General features: G+C 40.9%; 1 protein-coding gene across 4 annotated transcripts in view; it reads left to right on the top strand.

Annotated features, from left to right (window-relative positions):
* KIF26A (kinesin family member 26A) overlaps window positions 1-20,659 on the top strand; it is a 123,831-nt gene that overhangs the window by 73,787 nt on the left and 29,385 nt on the right. For all 4 annotated transcript variants that reach the window (XM_061998252.1, XM_061998253.1, XM_061998250.1 and 1 more), the window contains one exon: window positions 18,448-18,631. In XM_061998252.1, the coding sequence (XP_061854236.1) occupies window positions 18,448-18,631 (184 nt within the window). The remainder of the gene's footprint in view (window positions 1-18,447; window positions 18,632-20,659) is intronic.

Here is a 20,659-nt window from a genome sequence, read left to right as displayed (position 1 = left end):
GACTTTTATTCAGTAGCATGACCTGTGTTTTTTCCATAGTTGATAGGAGCAGTTACAACAGTTGAAGACATTCTTTTTTTAGCAGTAGCCCAGAATAGGGTTGTCTTTTTTTCTTTCTATTCTTGGGTCTTAAAACAAAAATGATCTGTTCTGTTGATGAAATGTTTGTTGTAATTAGCAATGTTGATTAAATGCAATACGCTGTCAAACAGATGGTATTTAAAACATCAAAATTCAGGGCTTTGTACTTGCATTCCAAACTCCTTTTTTAACTCAGAACTGAACATGTTTTGAGACAATATTGAAAAACGTATGTCTGTGAATGACATTAAAGTCAAATTTATGCACTGAGTGAGGATCCTTCTTATCATGTAACCACAATGGTAATTGTATTGTTTCCTTTTTCTTGATCTTTATAATGTTTTGCACCATTAAATAAAATGATGCTTACCATAAGTTACAGTCAGACCTCAGAAGGAGCTGAACTTCCCGAGTCCAGTTTTATAGAGGAACATAGTGAAATGAGTCTTAACCATATTATGCCTCTGTACACAGAGGTTGGGATTTGATTGCCCCAAGAGAGGTATGTGTAAGTTAGTGTTTTGTCTCTGTGCTACATGCTGCAGGTTTAAAGTCACCACAGAGAATTAGTTACCTTCAGAGGATAATGTGTTTAATTTCATGGCAGAGGTCTGAAATCAATGGAAGTGGAGAGGAAAGATAAGGAGAAAAGCTTGGACATTTTCTTCTTTGGTTACCTAAATAAGGGTATATGAATCTGTTCTGAAGTACCTAGACTGGATAGCAGCACAGCTTTCATTACTGTATTTCATATTGTGGGTATGAGCAGTGCGATTTAGCTTAATCTACTTTGGATTGATTTCAGTGTAAATCTGTATATTATAAGCAAATGTAAAGACTGTCACTTTCACTGAGGAATCCAGAAAATAAAATACTCTCCTTGGAACTGAGAAAAAGAAATCAATGTCTAATAATCTGAAGTAAGACCCAAGGTCTTTTTTCCCTGTGATGCTTCTGTCACTGGTCAGTGAAACTTAGTTCTGGTTTTATTGTGAAGTGACGGATGCTTACTAATGATTGTCGTTGGCTTGATGAAAAGATTCTTAAAGGCAGCGGCATGACTGCAAATGACATCATTGTACGTTGGATCAGGCCCTAATTGCTTCTCATGAATCTGTCCTTGCCTTGAGTGAATCAGAATTTTATAGCTTTAGCAGCTATGTGCTAGCTAAAACATTTTAAACCCCATTAGAACATTGCGTATTCCCTGCCCATGTTTCCTCTGTCCAAAATTGATTCTCTCCAATTTTTTAACAGCACTGGCTGATTTTTTTCTTTTTGCACAAAGCACTTCTGTTTCTTTTTCTTTTCTTTTTTTTTTGTGGCTGTTCATGGAGAGAGAGACTTAAATGAGAAATAATTTTCTCGTTTAACAGTTATCAGTTACCTGAATTAGTTCTACAGCGTTTGCACGATCTTTCAACACGCTGCTGATTAATGTGTTTCAGCCACTCGTTTCTCAGTATTCCAGAGTCTAAGAGTCTCAGGTTCCCTAAAAGTGAGCATTCAAGAAACAAGTTCAGTTATGACCGTGGTTAGAAATGCAATTGAAACATGGAAAATCTCACAGATGCTGGGAGAGAGAGATCTGTTATTGATCCCTGGCAGTCATAAATACATCCACTAGGTCCTCAGGTGGATGCTGCTGTGTAGTTGTGGCCCAGATGCTTCACCACGGTCGGTATTAACTTCAGGAGAGGCTCTTTCTCCCACTTGTTTTCCAACTCCTCCTGCCATTGGGACCTTATGGATGAAAGTTTCCATGCTGAGTCTTCCTCCCATCCTTGAGCCATGCAGTCTTTGGCAGGAGAGGAAGATGAGGAAATACTTAAGGATATGTCAGTGACAGATGCTGGCAGAAACTGGGATCAAAGTAGCTTATCCAGGGACCACAAATAGTGGGATATCAACAGTTTTGGCTGTTTTTTTTCAGTGCTGATGAGATATCAGCCTTTTTTGCTCCAGCATTTCCAATCCCATCTCCCTTTTCCTTTTGCACCATCCAGCCTTGAGCATGTTGAGGAGGAAGGTCATCCCTGCCTTGAATCCTTTGCAGCCGCATCCACTTCTCTGTCCTTTGTCTCTCTGTTCAGCAAATCCTCTTTCGGCAAGCACCTGGAGATGAAAAGAGGAGTCATGGCACTAGTGTTATGCTGTAGTCCCTATTCATTTTATTTGCTAATTCTTTCCTTACTGTGTTTCTCTCCTCAGCCATTTAAATTCTGAACTTCATAGCAGGGCCAGTGTGTTACTTGCATTAGGCAGAGTCTGGCACATTTTCTTGTTCTCTACTGGTATAAATGAAATTAATATCTTGATAATCACACACAAAAATGATGTTTTTTTTAATCATTACCCTTTCTTTGACCGAATCTACTTACTACTACCATTTTTTTTTAGGAGCCCGTCTGTAGTAGAGTCTGTGGTTGGAAGTTTGATTTAGGAAAAGGGCTGTTTTGTCATAGAAATAAAGTTGCTAGGCAAAAAATATGCATGCATGTTAACATTCAGTGTATTGGGGTGCAGGGTTAGTTTCTTCAGAAGACAAAGCCTTCATAGGGTGCTTGTGGAAACTGCATATTTGATTTTCTTGGCAACAGCAACACTAGATACAGATGTAGGGGTTTTTTTTTGTGTGAATAAAGGATTCTAGTCTTGTCATTTGTGGAATAGCAATAACTATATTTGTACAGGTCCTAGCACAATTAGCTTTTGGGTTGTGGCATGGTTTCCTGGCAGGAAATAAATGTCTTTCTTCACATGAAAGCTCGTGCATCTATTCAGTGAAATAACACCTTTTGACTCTTGCTTGTGGGCTGTCTCGTGCCTGAGAGGGGAGAACTCTGTGCAGATTCTTGGTTTGGTTTTTACTCCAGTTTGTTCCTCAGTGAGATTCATAGCTTTGTAAGGTTACAGACTCAAAAGACTGTACAGAGAGTTCAAATCCTCACCTGGAAAACATTAACTAAGAGCTGCAGCAAAATGTTTACCTGGTAGATAAAGAAGAACTCATACTTAAAATGAGTAAGATAGTCTTTGCAGCGAATGCATTGATTTTGTTAAGCATATGTGTAACCCAGATCTACATATTCATCCAAAGCTCTTTCTCATTTGAATGTCATGTTTAATTTCTTCAAGCTTAATTATGGTCTACTTTTTCTTTTATTTAAAAAAAAGGTATTTTATTCATTACCTAGCAAAGCAGAGTGTCTAGCATGGAACTGCTAAGTATTCAAAATCAAAGCCAAATATTAGAGCCAGCAGACAGAAGCGTATTAAGAAATTAATTCAGTTTTAAGCATTTTTCCTCACTCTGGTCTGTCACAGAAGGAGGAAACCTTTGATTAACTTCTGACTGTGTCACACAAGCAAATTGCCAGACGTCATTCAGTGGTCACGTTACCAAAGGACCAGAGGATTTAGTGGAAAATGCAGCTTTGCAGTAAGTCACTGATGAAACAAGAAAGCCAGAGCACAAAGTGCATCTCATGGACCTGAAAGGCTGTGAAGATGCTCTCTTTAGCCTTATAAAGCAGGAGGAGAACTTTAATCTTGCCTTCAGATTTAAGAGGGCTTTGTCCCTTGGTGTGGCATGAGCCATGCCTTGCTTAGTGCTCCACACATTGTACCTGTTTCCAGGTTGGGGTTTGTTTTGTATAAGGAACCTGAACAAGTTTGATATTACTAAGTGAAAATATGTAAAACAGTTGTAGGGCCCTTCTGTGGCCTCTGCTTGCACCTGAGTAAATATTGGCATATTGTGGTATAAAGCTGAAATAAACTGTTGGGGGTTGTTTTTTTTGTCATCTGGACACCCGGGGAAAAGAGGAAATAGTGTCTCCAAGAAGAGTCAGGAGGAGAAGGGCAGCAAAGAGGAGGAGAGCTTGAGAAGAGGTTCATGGATTATCTGCCAAACAAGAAAATACTACTCCCTTGGGAAGAGAATCAAGGTTCCCCCCACCCAGGAGTATGGTTTCTGCCCACTGGTGGGAGGTGAGGGTGGTGGCCACTGATGCTGGCTGGGGGCACAGTGTTTTGGTGAGAGCATGGGTGTCTGGCACACAGGGCTGAGCTGGAAGGAAGGTTTGAGCAGTGACAGAGCAGCTAGGAGGAATCAAAGCAGTTAGAAGAAAAAAGTAAGCAACCCCAAGCAATGTTGAGCAGAAGACAAACTGTACTAAATCCCCTTCTTAAACGTTACTCTTTTGATGTTGGTTATTTTCACAGGTTTTTTTCAGACTGGTTTGTTCACAGGGTTGCATTTGCTGCCGTGGGACTGCTGCCTTTGAAGCAGGGAAATAGCTCTATATTTGCAGCTACTTTCCCTTGCATCTGCCTGCTTTTGTTTGACAAATTATTTCTTCCAAACAGCACTCACTAGTTTTCAGGTTTCTAAATTATTTGCAGTGTTGCTGGGCTTTGCTAGATTAAAACCATTGAAGTTAGTAAATCTGGAGAATCCCAGTGGTGAATCACACTCATTATCTTTCCAGTCTCGTCATATCCCTGCATGTTTGAGAAAGCTGTGTCAATTTAGACATGATAGAAAACATTACACAATATGCTTTTTGCAAGCAGCTTCTCTTTTAAGAGGTAACATACAATCCCTAAGTAATGTAATTGAACATCTTAAGAGTTAAAATAAGCATAGTTGTCTTTTTCTAGATGCAGGATATTCCATCATATTTTAATGCCTGAGAGTTGTGGATTAAAGAATCTAATTATTCACTAATGAGCAGTAATGGTACATATAAACTAAGGGTCACTATCCTATTAGAGGCACCTGATGGTTCACTGATAAGCATTTGGTCATTAGATTGACCATAAAATATAGTCAATAATTGAGGTTACTCATAGAGCAGACACCTTATCAGCTTTAGGCATGGTGGGACAGCTTGTCAGTACTCTGTGTACTGATTGTGCTGTGACTGAGCATATGATTAGGGTATTGAAGCAGTCTGTATCTAATGAAACTGCAAGAAAGGCATAGCAGTATTAGCACAACCACTAAATGACTAATGTGTTTTTGTTCCAAGCCTCAGACACTTCAATTAGTTCCAATAAACTCTGATCAAGTGTAGCGGTAGGCAGAGAATTCAGATATTTTGTGTACAAGCTTTCATTACACCAGTCAAAATTTGTAACATTTAGGGACAGATGAAATCTGTGTGGCTTTGAATAAAGAATGATGGAGATAATAAAGGCTGTCATTACCATTTCTGCTTCATTTTGGTTTGATTTTTGCCTTTTTTATGTTTAGAGTACTTTCTGAGACAATGCCTGGTGTCTGATTTAAGAGATGAAGCTGACAGCAGCAAATTAGATGTCCACATATTGTGTTTTAAGGTCCATTCACACAGCTCATGTAGGCTTGTGCATATAGATCTGAACTTTGGATGTGTGCCTTAGCATTTGGTACCTTGTGGAACATTAGTCAAATAGTCTGCTACTTGAAGGCTTTTGTAGAGGTATTGATTTTACTGTGCTTCAAACTGTTGCTGAGAAAATAACCTCAGAATCTATTCTACTATATTATTTTTTTTTCCACGAGGATGCCTTAACTTTCATAAATTATTTAATGCAGTGAAGGATGCAAAATGCCTTTTGTCTTTCTGAACCACTGTTCAGGCTTCTGAGATGCGACCTTGGAAAGTAACCATAGAAACATGTTAAAAGCATCAACCGAAAGTCAGTAGTTTGGTTTGACAGTGATGCAAATTCTGTGAAAGAAGATTATGATGTATTAGGAACACTTGAGGCACATATTACTGCTAACCTGTTAAACCTGATTATTCCATGACTATCAGTGCTTTCAGAATTTAAGGCAGGGGTAAAAAGCACAGGAAAATGAAACTTACTTTTTATTTAAGTTGCCACGTTGAGGATGTTTCTAGCTAAATCTCTTCAGCTTGTCATTTTCTGTCCTGTTAAAAGCAGGAATTACATTTTTGCTAGGCTTATAATGTAGTTCACCAGTTCTCTGTGTTTAACAGCTGTAAACTTTTCCCCTGTATCCTGCTGGGATGCACTGTTGTCCTGGCTTTGTGCAGAGCTGGCACAATTTAAGTCTTTTTGACAGATAAAGTGAATAACTAGGTTATGAATAAGCAGTAGTTCACCAAAAGGTGAAGAAAGCATTACTCATTGGGTCTTGAGTTTAACCTTTTTGTGCTGACCTGTGGTAGTTAAGCTGGTTTGTGAGGCTGAAAGAGAAGCGCTTGCTATTGTTATAGGTAACTAGTAAATTCTTGGTCAGCGATGGGTCAAGGGAAGAAGTGAAGTCACTTGTTAAAGCTTCCTCATTAAGCATAACCCACACACAAGAAATCCTGTGTTGAGATGATGTGGGAAAATTCAGTTATGTAGGAAAGCAGGGTACTAGCTCATCCCAGTTAAGACTGTGTTACTGGCAGATACATCCAAACCCTATGCATGGTCTGTCCCTACTTCACAGTGTTGTAGCTGTATCACAGGGTCTGTGGCTATATCACAGGAGCTGAGGCTCATTAGGGTCAGGATAGCTCTCTAGCATTAACATAGCTCAGCAGCTACTTAGTGTGTTAACCCTTCTTTGTTGAATGCCCTGTAGTGCTCCACTTTCTCTTGCTACCATTTGCTTACTGTTGGAAGATGGTCAGGAGGGATGACCGAACAATGTGTGGCTTATAGGAGAGCTACAGATGCACAGAGGAAGGGGAACATCCAGGGAGAGCCAGGTACTTTTCCCCTCGATGAATTTCCCAGGTGGTCACCATCCCTAGAGATAAAGATGCACAGATGAAGTGCCGAGGGACATGGTTTAGTTTAATGATGGGCTTGGCAGTGTGAGGTGAGTGGTTGGACTTGATCTTAAAAGTCTTTTCCAACCGTAATGATTCTGTGAATCTAAGGGGCTGGAGCAGCCTGGTTGCTGCAGTGTCCTCCACACTGCATGATGCTGGAGAGGGGAATGCCTTCCTGGCCCCCTTTTCCTCTCTGCATAGAGCAGGGGAGAGCAAGAAAGCCCTCATGCAGATGTGCAAATGGAGACGGAGCGGGTGCCACCAAAGGATATACCTCATCTTGCCAGCGCCATGCCATGGCTGCTGGAATGTGGTTGCTAGCTGTCCCTGGAGAGTAAACATGACCTGTATGTAGTACTGTGCTATGTGGGGACGTGAGACAGGGCAGGGTGTGCAGCATTGTGCAGGATCTGGTATCGTCTTAGGGCAGCTTAAGCTTTCCTAGTTGCTGTGGCAGCATAATACTGCCTATAATTAAGGACAAACAAAACAGTGTGTGCTTTAGGAATATCCCATTTCACATTAGCCTGTAAAGGGGATAAATTAGGAGATAAGCCTGAGTTTAGTAGGCTTTGTTCTTGGAAACAGAAATGACTCTCAGGACAGGATGTCTAACTGCAGAACATCATTACTGGTATCATTGCTAATACTGCATCATACATTTATACTGTGATTGATCAGCATATAGTAAGCCAGGCTCCTTGCTATGAAGAGGTCATCCATGATAACTAGGAGACTGATGGGGCAAACAGAGATGACACACAGAGCTGTAGCTCAGCAAATGGAGAAGGTAAAGAGATTGGAGTAGCTCAGAGGAGGGGAAAGGTAGAGTTTGGACATTGGCACCTCTGAGTTAGAATGCTGCTGAAAACATGAAAAATGTCCCAAAGGCCAATAGATCTGTGATCAGGATATCTCTATTTAATTAGAGGAAGGAGGCACTGAATGATCAACCAAGGAGTAGAGTCTGTGGTGAGGATTTGAGAGCCTCGAAGGGAGTTGTCTGAGAAAGAGGGTGTGATGGTGAACATATGAAACAGCACATAGCATCTAGGAGTCATTGCCTTGGAAGACAAAGCTCCCTTGTATAGAGGGTTAAAAATCATAGCCTGAACCAAGGAAGGGTGGTGCAAAGCATTAGTGTCAGGGAGACGTTTGGAAGGAGCATCTGGATAGCACAGGCCACAGGGCTGGGGAAGCAGGTTGGGCTGTGCTGGTTGTGGTAAAATAAGGAAAGGTGGGAGCGTAGTGCCAACCAGATTAGCAGGAAATATGAAAAGGAGAAGACAATGGAAGAGAAAAGAAAACAGATCTAATGATGTGGGGACCTCTTGATGATGTTGGGATTTTGGAGAGAATGTTCTGGGTCTTTGTTTCACATTCATAGCAAAAGAAGAATTGGGGCACAGCAAAAGACTTGCAGTGTTTCCTGCTGACCAGATGCTTTAAAGATATTTATCATGTGATACTGGCCTCTGGGAAGGGCTGATTTTTGTCAGCCCTGAGCACCTTGATGAATGGTAGTACAGGAGGTTTTGGAGCACCAGAGAGAGCCACTCAGGAGATGTGACTTTTTGAGTTGCTCTAGGTAGTTTGATGCAGATTGTTGCTGCCTCATCCCTCACTCCAGCCCTCCCAGTCTGCCTGCTTTTTTGGTTCCCAGAGCCCTGAACACCAGTGTTTGCCATGACTCTGTTATCTGGGGCTTCTCAGCTCGGTAGCAGTGGCAGCTGCAGTGGTGGTTTGCTGCAGTAGGAGGGAGCATTCCATAGGTAAAATGATAACGGTGACTTTCCTGTGGGGATGTAATTTGACAGTTTGCAGCTGTTTTGCAACTTTATTAGTGACTTTTGGACTCTTCCAATAACGTATTTAACTATTTTAATACTTTGTTAAGACAAGACAGACTCGGCAGGTGAAGCAGTAAAATCAGACTGATAGTTAATGTCGTTCACAGGGCTTGACTTGTGGTCACTGTAACAGTTTACTGTGTGCAGGATGTGGTTTGCAGGGCAGATGGACTTTCAAGTGGCACTGTTCTCAGCTAGAGCGTTTTGCTTGCTCGTGCTTGTGGCAAAACAAGGCATCCCACGTTGTCATTTATTACAGAAACGAAATGTCCAGCCAAAATATTGCACCAGCACTATAGCTGCAGTGCTTGATCAACTGCAGGATGACTCTGAAAGTACTTGTAAATTCTCTGTGAAATAGCAGTGGATTTTGGATTTCTGAAGCTGGCAGGACATTTCAAAGAGGCCAGTACCTCACTCAATATCAGTTAGTGCTGCTTTGCAGGTCACCACAGAGTGATGCTCTTGGGGTTGCTCTCTGCTTTGTTGTGTCCTCAGTGGTGGAGCTCAGTTATTAAGAAGCACTGCACTGAGGAGTTTTTACTGGGAGGAAATGACTCAGTAGAAGTTAATCAGCATAAAATGAATCTAATCTAAATGTTATTAGTGAAGCTAGTTGGGCAAGCTTCAGAATATTCTTGGGTATTGTGTCTTGAGCAGGTTTTCAGGATGTGGTTATTTCTGCTGAAACCTGAAGTTATCATCTTGGGTCTGAAATAGTCAAATCTCTCCAACTGCAGTGCTGGAACGTGCACACATTTTCCTGCTAAGTGCAATATTTAATGGTGCTGCAATTTCAGCCCATTATACCTCTGAGAAATATAGTTTCAGAACTGATGTCAGTTAAATACATCACAGGAACGTTGGGCTTTAAGAAGCCCATGTGTCTCCCTCCTCTGTTCAAAAGCACTCATTGTGTGGGCACGCGACTTCTGTACTTGGGCGATTGCCGCTGCATCATTTAGTGCTGTCAGTGACCATTTAACTCACTAACAGCAGGAATAAGTAAATGTCCCTCTGAGAAGTTATTTGCTTGGCAGTAGAGGTGTCAAGCCTTTGACTAAGCATCTGAAATAAAACCCAGCTGAAGCAGGAATGGATCCTCTATGGATTTTCTACATCTGCACTAAACCGCAGAACTGAGGGAGCTGGAGGTGATGGAAAAGGTATGTTTGTGTGATGGGATGGGATGATGTTGGGTCAAAGGAAGGCAACCAGAGAGCATAACCCACCCCAGAGCTTTTATAGTAAAGGAAACTTTACAGTCACAGTATGTATTGTAATCAAGAATGGGAAAATACTCTCTGTCATTCAGTCCCTCTCTTTCCCATCTCATATTTGCCTGAATTCAGTGCTTCAGATGAACATGATTTCAGTCGAGTATTTTATCCTTTCTGTTCACAAATGTGCCTGTTTCTTCCTTGGAGCAGCCTGAATGAGCAGAATGCTTTTGCTTCTCATATCCAGGTTGTTTTTGATGAACAGCATGGAATGTAATATCCTTCATAGCAAAAAACAATTTCTTGCCTGGTAAGTTGTTTTGATACTGGCTTCTTTCTGTGTACCAGGAGCTGATATTCCATGGCAAAACTTTAAGTGATCTATTTAAGTAATTATTTTTAAACCAAAGTGCTAGTTAGCACCATTGTTTGTGTTTCATTCCTTTGCACTTTTAAAAACGTCTTTATTACCTTTTTTCTTGGTAGAATACAGATGAGACTAGAATTTTCTTTAGCTCAACTCTTACTGGCAAATAAGCCCAGCTTTTTTTTTTGCCTCAGGAGTGTGCTTAGATTGATGTGGTTCTGCCTGCTTTAGCTCAGTTAGTTCGTGAAGCAGAATGAGGAAATATTGCTGGCATTCAGGCAGCTGTGTTTTCAATACAGAGCTATCTATGCAGTGTGCAGCCTGGGAACTGACATATTTCTGTATTAGGTGTTGACAATCTTGCTTACATAAAGATTAACCTACACAGGTTTTCAGCAGTTTGTCATATGGTACAATTGTAAACAGTGAGTATGGAAGTACAGCAATATGTTCATTTGCTCTTGCTTTGTTTAACATCATTAGTGAACAGAGCTGGAAATGGTATGTGGCAGGCTGCTGTGACTAGCTGTTATTCTAGAGGGATGGTGTGTGTATGTTTGTATATCTATCTATATAAAACAGTTCCTGAACCCTTGTCCTGGCTGCCGAAGTGGTATTCTTTGGCCAGAAAAGTGTCTTAAAATCTGCAAGATGAAGAGAATATGGAGCTGCTGTCACTTATGACAATTCTGTAGCAGCAAACCTCTGAAACTACTGGTTTGGAAGAATAGAAAAAATGATTGGAGTGTAACAGTCAGCACTTGTGAAGATCTGCCTTTTGGTGTTTCTCAAACCTGGGAAAAATTATGGAGGAGAGCTGTGAAAATTCCATCTCGAATTCCTGTATGCAAATTGCTTGAATGCTTGAAGATAAGCTTGGTTTGTTGCTGCTGTGTAAATAGCAATATGTAGCTGAGAGGAGGGATCAGCATTTGGAGCTGTACAGCATGAGGAAGCTCTTCTGATGTCAGGTTTGTTTGAACTTGTCATCTTCCAGAGGCCTTTTTGAGTTTATCCCAAAGTGGCTCTGCCTGGTCTTTCTGTGTGGTGCCTGAATTCAGGTGAGTCTTGATTACTGCTCACTGCTGCATGAAACCTTGGTTCCATACTTTATGAAGGTGTGAATAGAGTAGGAGGAGGGCAGCAAGGATGGGAAAAAATCAAGGAAGCTTGACCCGAGGAAAGGTTGGAGGGATCCGATGTGACCTGATCTAGGTGGGCCTGCTTCTGCAGGGGGGTTGGACTAGATGATCTCTAAAGGTCCCTTCCAACCCCTACCATTCCATGATTCTATGATGGACACTGGGGCGTGGTAATGGGCTTCATACAGGCATCAGCTGCTGCAGGAGACAGAAATAAACCCCTTGGCATGTCGGCTGGGACGGTGGAGGGAAATAAGGAACATGGATTCCAGCAAGTCAGATTTGAGAGACATGAGAGATGAATTTTCTAACAGTAAGACCAGTTGAAAACTGGAATGGATTGCCCCAGGAGGCTGTGGAGTTGCTTTCACTGGAGATTTCTAAGAATAAGTTGGAGAGCTGTATATTGGAATGTGTTAGGTAAAGTTTGTTGTACCATGGAGCACTGGGAAAGTGTAGATAACCTCTTAAAATCCCTTTTGGACCCGTCTTCTCTGATCAGCTGTGAGCAGATGATGTTCCTAATATGTCAACATAGCTGATTTTTATTTCTGCCTTGCTGATTTTAATAAGAGATAGTAAGAGAAAATTAAGAGGTCGCTCAAAGTGAGAAGCTGAGATTCAAGCCTGAATTGCAAGATTATGCTACGTGCAAGAGGCAAGACATGAGCCTAATCTCATATTGGAGGTACTTTCTTTCATAATGTTAGCTTGGTAATATCCTCCCAATACTAGATGTGGTTTGACATTTTGGAATGTTTCAGAATAATGGTTTCATATTTGAACTTTATTATCATCACCCATTCTAAAAAGCTATTGTTCAGGGCTATGCATTGTGGTCTAGATGAAATAATTATTTATTGAGGAAGCTGAACCACTGATATAAAGAATGCTAATTGTTTGTTCTTCTTGGCAGTGCTTTTTCAATAGACATTTCTGGGACAGCTAAGCAATGAAAGGTTTGTTGCTGTACTTGTGTAAGGGCACTAAGGTGAGGAAAGCCTTTATATCCTCCTGAAGCTGTATGTGCATCTCAGGAAGCCTCTTTCTAAGGGGTAGACAGACCATAATCTCAAAATTTACCATAGATTTGGACAGAATTTACTGTGGAGTAGAGCCAGTGCCAGTCCTTTCCAAACCTTTGTGACAGATCTACACATTCTCAGTTTTCTCTTTAGCATGTATCTTTCAGAACCAGATTTAGTTCTGCAGGTTGAATGCTGTCAGTGGAAATGGATACCTTGTTTATTTTTGAGTTTGCTTGGGATTTTGGGTGGCAACTGCACTGTTTCATTGTGCTGCCTTTCTAATTTTAGAACCACAAATCAAACAGTAATAGCAATAATAAAAGTAATAATGCCAACCAAGTTTATTCTGTGAGTTGCAGAAGGCTCGGGACAGAGTGCTGGAGGGTGTGTTGTAGGACATCCGTCTAATTGTTGTCTGTATTGACGAGTAATTAAGGAAACAATAACTGGAACTGCAGTTACAATGACAGACCATGAGTTTCCCACTGCTTCCTTTGCAGCTGATTTGCAGCGGGAAAGGCTTGAGATATTGGTTATGTGGCAGAGGAGTGGTGCATTGTTGGACTGGGAATTGGGAAAGCTTGGAAAAGTCTTGCTTTAGAGTAGACTGATTCCCAGTGTAAACCAGAATTTTGCAAGCTTTGCAGAGAGTTCAGAATCAGGATTGAAAAATCATAGAATCACACAATGGTAGGGGTTGGAAGGGACCTTTAGAGACCATCTAGTCCAACCGCCCTGCAGAAGCAGGGTCACCTACATCAGGTCACGCAGGAATGTGTCCAAGTGGGTCTTGAAGACCTCCAGAGCAGGAGCCTCCACACCCTCCCTGGGCAGCCTGGGCCAGGGCTCCCTCACTCTCACAGTGAAATAGTTTGTTCTTATGTTTAGATGGAACTTTTTGTGTTCCAACTTCATCATGTTACCCCTTGTCCTGTTGCTAGATAAACATAGAAAAAAGTGCTGCCCCAACCTCCTGACACTCGCCATTTAGATATTTGTAACTATTAATGAGATCCCCCTTCATGATTCCCTCCTCTTCTCCAGTCTAAACAGCCCCAGGTCCCACAGCCTTTCCTCATAAGGAAGATGATCCAGTCCCCTGCTGTCCAGGTCAAATGAAAACTCTTGGGTAAACTTCAAAGTTCAGGATATTTAAGGCATGGACTGTACCCTTGTTTGACCTTGACACTTTCAGTGAAGCCTTTAAGCATTTTCATGTTACGAATAATAACAGTGATCTCTGAAAGACGAGGATGGCTAATAACACTAAAACTGTTAATATGTAATGTCTCGTGCTGAAATGAATGTGCAGAAGTTAAATTATTTTTGCTAGTGGAGCTTAATAATAACAAAGAAGGCTCCTAGTTCTATGTCTGGCTTGTGGCAGTTTGTCTATAAACCTGTTGTGTCAATTAAATCCTCTATATCTGTCTCAGTCGACCCATTTCTAATATGTGTCCCAGACTATATTTCACATCACACTTCCTTCCCAAGCTTAATCAATTCCACAAACTGTTAAGCAAAAATCTTGCAATTTTGCATAGTTATGAAAGTTTCAAATCTAGTTTTCTCTTGCCCAGAAGGAGCACTGCTCTTCAGGGATTTAAATTGTGCTGTTTACTTTCACAGCTATAATATGCAGAACGTGTGCAGTGAGCATAAGCTAGAAGCAGCTTGCTGTACATCAGAATATTTGAAATGCCCTGTTAACTATGCAGGCAAAATTGAAAATAAGAAAAATGCATGTTTTTTTTAATGGGGCAGGCTTTGTAGCTACTCTTGTTGCACTGTTTTATTCCCTAGATGCTGAACATTATGCGATTGATCTGGCTATGGTTTTCCTCACCGGTCTCATCCATGCATGGCAGAAAGCCTAGTAACCTGTAAATTGTGGGGGAAAAGAGCAGGTTAGAGACTGTCCCTTGTCACTTGGTATTTGAGTGCCCCTGCATGTGCCATATATTAGTTTTATTTTCTACCCTGACACGTAGCTATGAGGAAAGAACTCTCCAGAGTGTCTTAAAAGACATCTTCTATTAAAGATGGAAAGAGTTACACAAAATGCAGACAGTAGATCTCACAGTCAGTGGTAAAAGTAATATACAAGGGCATCTCATGCCTCAGCTGGAAAGAAGGCATAAGAGTGTGGAGCTTAGTTTCATTTGCAGGAATGTTTTGTAGGAGTGCTTGTTGGAGGTTGAATGGGGAAAGCAAAGGAAGGTGGAAAGTGTATGTTTATGTCAAAGCTGTGACATATCACTTTCTAAATGCCCAGGAAGATAACTGGCTTTAGTGTTTAAGTTTTGCATAGTATTCCCTATAGATCATAATTTTTCCCATGAGGAAACAGAAGTTGATATTGGAGAAGGTCAGGCAGCCTTGTATGTTGCTGAAGATGGGTGTGAGGGCCTCCTGTGCAAGATTAAATTTGAGAAAAAGCAGCAAATTGGGAAATAGACATGGCACTCAATTAGGCTCCTACAGAAAGTGAGCTGGGATGAGCTGGTGTGAGACAAAAAGAACCCAGTTTATGAGAACTTTCACTCTCTTTCTTTATGGGACAAATTTCCCTAGAGAAAAGGAATGGTGTAGTAAGAAACTGGAAACTTAGATGTAAATTCAGTAATGGGTTGTTGGATAAAGACTGCAGAAAACCCAGCCACTCTGGGTTTCTGGAGTGTCTCAGAAATGGCTCTCTATAGACACATACTCTTGAATTGTACTGAAGTAAGGAGTTTCGCAAAGGTTGGATTTTGTTTCATTTAGTTGGCCCTGTGCCCAAACCAGCTTGGCCCATATTTTTGCCTAACAAGTGCTTGGCTGGGGTGCCACCAAGTATAATGTTGCTACAAGATGTCTGTGATGTTGCAACTCCAGAAACAGTCTGATTTTAATATCAGACAAAGAAATTCTTTCACTCAAATACAGAGAGTTTGTAATTAAGCTTTGTACACTATTACCTGAGAAGAGATGCTTTTAAAATGTGAACCACATGCATCATTATTAGTGCAGTTGGCTTGTTGCCCATCAAAGCACTGATTATTTTCTACAACAGCTACTCCAGTTCCTCTGCTTTTTCAGTTTCCTGTTATCTTGCATGGACATCAGCAGTCCCTTTGCCAAATTTCTTAGTAAAATCACGGCATTCCAGACTCATAGGAAGAGGATTTATCAGCACTAGAGCAGATAATTGCTTTAGCTAGCATATGGCACTATCCTCTGAACAGTGGAGATGCAGAAAATGTATGAATACTGTTGGAAGTGAACCACTTTGAAAGTTGTTCTGTCTTGGTGTGGAAGTTAAGACAAGTAGCAATGGATTTGGTATCTTAGGTCTACTTTTTGACATGGTCCAAAACTATTACTGAGCTGTTTTGGGAGATGCTATACTTCAAAAAAGCCTGGATTTTCTGTTCATTTGTTTATATACTTTGCATAGCTTGGTCTTTTTGGGTGCATTGACTCATTGAGTGTTAGTGCTTAGTTAGGTGCTTGAATACCCAATTCCTGAGTAAAATTTGTCCTTGGTATCTCATTCTCTTTCACATACGTTTCCCAGAGGAACTCCTTCCACCGGATCTGTTGAAAGAATAATGATTTCATCAGGATTTAATGTATATCTTGATTGCACTTTGAAGACATTCTCTTGAGGAGTTTTTATCATTTCAACAAGGGTTCTTAGCATGTAAACAAGGAAATAAACATTATCTTTCCTATTAATCAACGAGATGATTAAATAATGACTACAATTGTTAATTGGCACTTGGAGATAGAGAGTAATGACTATCTTGAGCTCCACAATGAGAGTACCAACAGGTAGAGAGTCTTTGCTAGACAATAAAGCTGCATATAGGTCAGGGGGCATTATGGTTTTAATATGCAGCTGCAACCATAGTGCAACTGTTTGTCTAGTGTCGTGTTTCAGGCATTTGTTTTCATACTAAATGAGTTATTAGCAAGGTATTTGAGATTTAAGCAGTTAAATCAGTTCTCATTGCTACCAAAACCCAAAGGTTCTGTGTAAACCTGTGGTTGCAGTGTTTTGCTTCACTGTGGGATGCAGTTCCTTCTGGTTTCAGGATGCAGCAGGAGTCAAAAGCTGCTCCTTTCCTCAGATGTAAAAGCCCAACTTGTCTCTTACAAGACAGTGACTTCTGCATCCATCTGTGTTTGGAACTAGTCTCATTTTTTTCATCACACGAGTCTCTCTCTTTTTCTAAATACTGGAGTGTTTGTAAAAGGAGAAGGAAGCACATAGAGGGTCTGCATCTCTAAAAGTTAATCAAGTCCAGGACTTGAACACACAAGATTGGGAACGTAGAGCATAGGGCTAGGAATTCTGGAGATCTGCATTGAGTTTCACCCCTCGTACTGGCTAGTTGTCTAATCTTGACCCAAGTGAGTAATTTTGCTCCTCAGACAACCAGTTCTTTGTACTGTAGCTCATTTGAAACCAGTAGTGCTGCTGGAAGAAACTGTGTAGCTCTCCTACTCTCAGTGTTCATTTTTACTTACCAAGCTGACTCAGCATGAGGCTTCCTGATGACCAGATTTGTGGCATGATTAGAGGTTTTGATATGCCTTGAATGAGATATGACAGCAAAGTACTGCCTTAGTCTCTCCATATGCCTGTTGCTTATAATACTTCACAGGTGTTAATGCCAATTTGATCTCACTGAAAAGTACTTGGAAATCCTAAACTAAAGGGCATGATGAAAATAGAAAGTGACCATTGTATAAAGAGACTTTTTGTCATCATGTGTTTATAAACTGATTTGTCCAAAGGGACAAACTTTTATACTTTAAGCATGAACCAGAATAGTTGCCTATCCCCAAAAGACCCATTGGCATCAGTAGCATGGGCTGAGGTTGCCCACAGATTCTGACAGTGAAATGCTTTGCGCTTTTGTTGGCTTAACAATCATCCAAAGTAATGCCAAGGGATAGCGTGTTGGATGCTTTTGTGATGTGTACCTGAGGGTGGGCTATCTACTGATAGTCTTAGTGTCAGATCACAGTGTCAGATCACACGTGTTTGTTATTCAGGTGGTTAGGCTCTCATTTGTTATTCGGGTGGTAAAGCTCTCCTTGGCTTTGGCAGAGCTGAGATTTCACCCTCACTGCCACCCCCAGTTACCCAGCGTGTGCTTGCTAACACATATATTTGTTCTACTAAACTCTGCAGGATGTTTTTTTTCCGTGTGGGTTTTGATGTAGAGTCGAGTTTCTGTTTTTGTTCTTGCCATACTGTTTGGTGTTGCTGATGGGGAATAGCAGAAAAACTGTTTACGTTCCTATTCTTGTGCACAAGAAAGAATGCTACAGTTTTAATTGTGTGTTTTAATTTTTCCTTCTTCTTCATCTTTTATGTGTTGAAATTCTGCATTTCAAAAGCAGGATCATTATCATCCAGAACATTAAAGCGTGTCCTTTTAATAACTTTCCCTTCTAATGTGAAAGAATAGAATTGAGGAGGAAAAACCAATCTGTCTTGAAGGAAATTCTGTTATCTAAGGATTTTCATTGCAGCGAACAAGAGAGGATCTTGAGCTCAGCTGACTCAAAGTGTTATCCTCTGCCTTGAGTAACTTGTAGAGTACAAACACTTTTATAGTGTTATCACCAGCAAAGTCTGTCTGGTCCTGCCAGTAACAAGGGGGTTATTTTGACTTTTTATTACGTCAGTGGGATTTTAGCATTTTAGGATTCAGCTGTCAAGCTGCTGGGGAAAGGAGGGGAGAGTCAAGTTATAATTGAAACTCTGATGGAGGAGAAATTAACTATTTTGCCAGTATTTTTTTTCCCCCATATTTCCTTCTATTAGTCTCCTGATGATTTATCCGTATAATATCAGGTTAGAATGCAATGACTTGATTTGCTAAGCAGGCAGTGATGACAATAAGCATCTGTTTGTCTGGTCCAGATTCCCATTAACACCCTAGTAACATTGTCCTTTCTTGCTATTACTTTTATACAGAGCAGCACAGAAGCTTAACCTGTCTTCGAAGAGAAAGAAATACCATCCGCCCCTGCCACACACACATGACTTCTCTATTTATGCTACTAACTTTAGTGGCATCCTGCAGCTCTGTCCTCCCCCAGCACCACCATGCCTTCTGAGAGCTGTGTCCAAAATCAAGGACAACCCTGGCATTGGAAAGGTAACTTTGGATTTTGATGTTTTTGAAATAGTTTTCTAGATGGATTTGTACAGGGCTGGAAGCTTTCAGCTTCAAACAGGGTTGGATAGGCTCAAAGGAAGGGTCTTGGGATAGAGAGATAGCCACATCCATTTGAATGTACCTGAGAGCTATTATCTCCTGTTGACTTTGGAAAGAGTTGGCAGGTTCAGAGCAGATTCATTCTTAGTGTCAGCTTCCCTGAAGCCAGTTAACATCACTGACAACAATGTTGGCAAAGGTTGTTTTGCCCTTTCTTCTATTAAAGCAAGAGAGCAAATTTCCTGTGATATCATCCATCTAGACCAAAGAACATGCAGGGTTCACCTTTGGCAGAAGTAGTTTCTGCACTACCAGTAAGGCTCAGCCACTGGTGCTTGTGCTGTCTCTCTGCTTGAGGTTAAGGAGATACGTTGAAGGGGCTTTATTTCCCTCCACTTAACGTGTCATTGTAAATCAGGAGTACGGAAACAGATTCCTCTCTAACTTAGGAAATACAGCACCTTTAAAAGTGTAAAATTTGTGCTAATTTGATTTAAAATCAATTAAAATACAACTCATTTATTCATATTCATAACTGTTTGATCACCCACACAGCAGAGTCTGAATACTTATTTACATAGGGTACAAAAGATTAGCATTTGAAGATAGAATTGAAGTATATAATGTGCATAGGAGAGCTAAAATATGGGCCTTGAGAAACCATAGAAATCAACATGGATTGGCAGCCTAAATACCTCTAAGCTGCTGCTTACAGAGAATACTTTGCATTTCTTAAGTCAGTGAGTTTGTGCTAAATGGAAAACAAAGGAGTAATTTGGGCTATTTTAAGCAAATGGAAACTCACAGATGAAAACGTGGTTTCTTCTCCGGTTCTTCACATGTTTTGAAAAGAGAATGTGGTATTAAATGGTGGAATACAGCAAACATGGTGCAGTAATTTAGAGATTCACAGATGGAGGGGGATTTTCTCAGGAATATGCCCTCTATCTGTGTTTTAGCAGAGCACAGTTCTTGTACCTGCTTCTTCTCCATGAGGCTTAGCACTTGGCCGTGGCACTGGGAATAACAGGGAGAGTGGCATTTCACTTTGGAAGACCTTTAGTCATGCTTCTGTGTCCTTGTGCCTGCAGCTCAGTAAAACCACCTTTGCACCTCATTGCAATTGTGTACCTGCAGCTGTGTGTATCCAAGAGACTTAAGCCTTTTTCCTATGCTTTGAGGGTGGCCAGTGGAGCTTACCAGCACAACTTGTGCCTCGTGGAAAGCTCTGGTTTATCTGGTGCCCTCAAACAGATCAACAAAGTCTAATAAAGGTCAAGTGTATGATTCCAGATGGTAGGAGAGGCCTTGGGTCATATGGTCTACCTCCTTTCTTCATTAGTGAGCACAGAAGAAGGCTTTCAAAGGGAAGGCCTCTACCAAAATGCCAAGGAGTATGGCAGGACCTTGAGCAGCTATGCTGCTTAGATATGTGAGCTTCCCTCCAACATGGGATATATATGTAGCATGCTGGCAAGGTGGGTGATATTTCTCTCCTACCTGGTACACTACATCAAGAATTGCCAGACTTTATGGGTCAACAATATACATCTGACCCTCAGAGGCCTCCGTTTAATAATGTTTTCAGTTGAGAACTAAAGATACTATTTGTTTGGGCCCAGGGTTCCAGCTGTGTCCTTCTCACCACTTGCTTGTTGACCAAAATTGGGAAGAATCCTGTGCTGTGCTGGAGAGGATAAGAGCTCTCTGCTAATGAATCAGCCTTTTAGTTCTTGAGTTAAGACTTAGACCATCCAAATGGTGATGGTGTTTTGTGCTTGCTAGTTTTAAATGTCCCTCAAGAAAGGAAGAAACTGGACATCTTCTCTGATACACAATTTAAAAACCACAATACCTATTCAACATCTCTCTTAACCCATTCATCTTTTCCATCTTTATAAATTACGGCGTTTGCCTATTAGAAAAATGCTCTGGAAATACAACTTTTTGTAAGAATTATGAGCCAAC

Source organism: Colius striatus, chromosome 6, assembly GCF_028858725.1.
Source record: "Colius striatus isolate bColStr4 chromosome 6, bColStr4.1.hap1, whole genome shotgun sequence".
Lineage (NCBI taxonomy): Eukaryota > Metazoa > Chordata > Aves > Coliiformes > Coliidae > Colius > Colius striatus.
The sequence above is the reverse complement of the archived record's forward strand: the minus strand, read 5'-3'. Positions and strand labels throughout refer to the sequence as shown.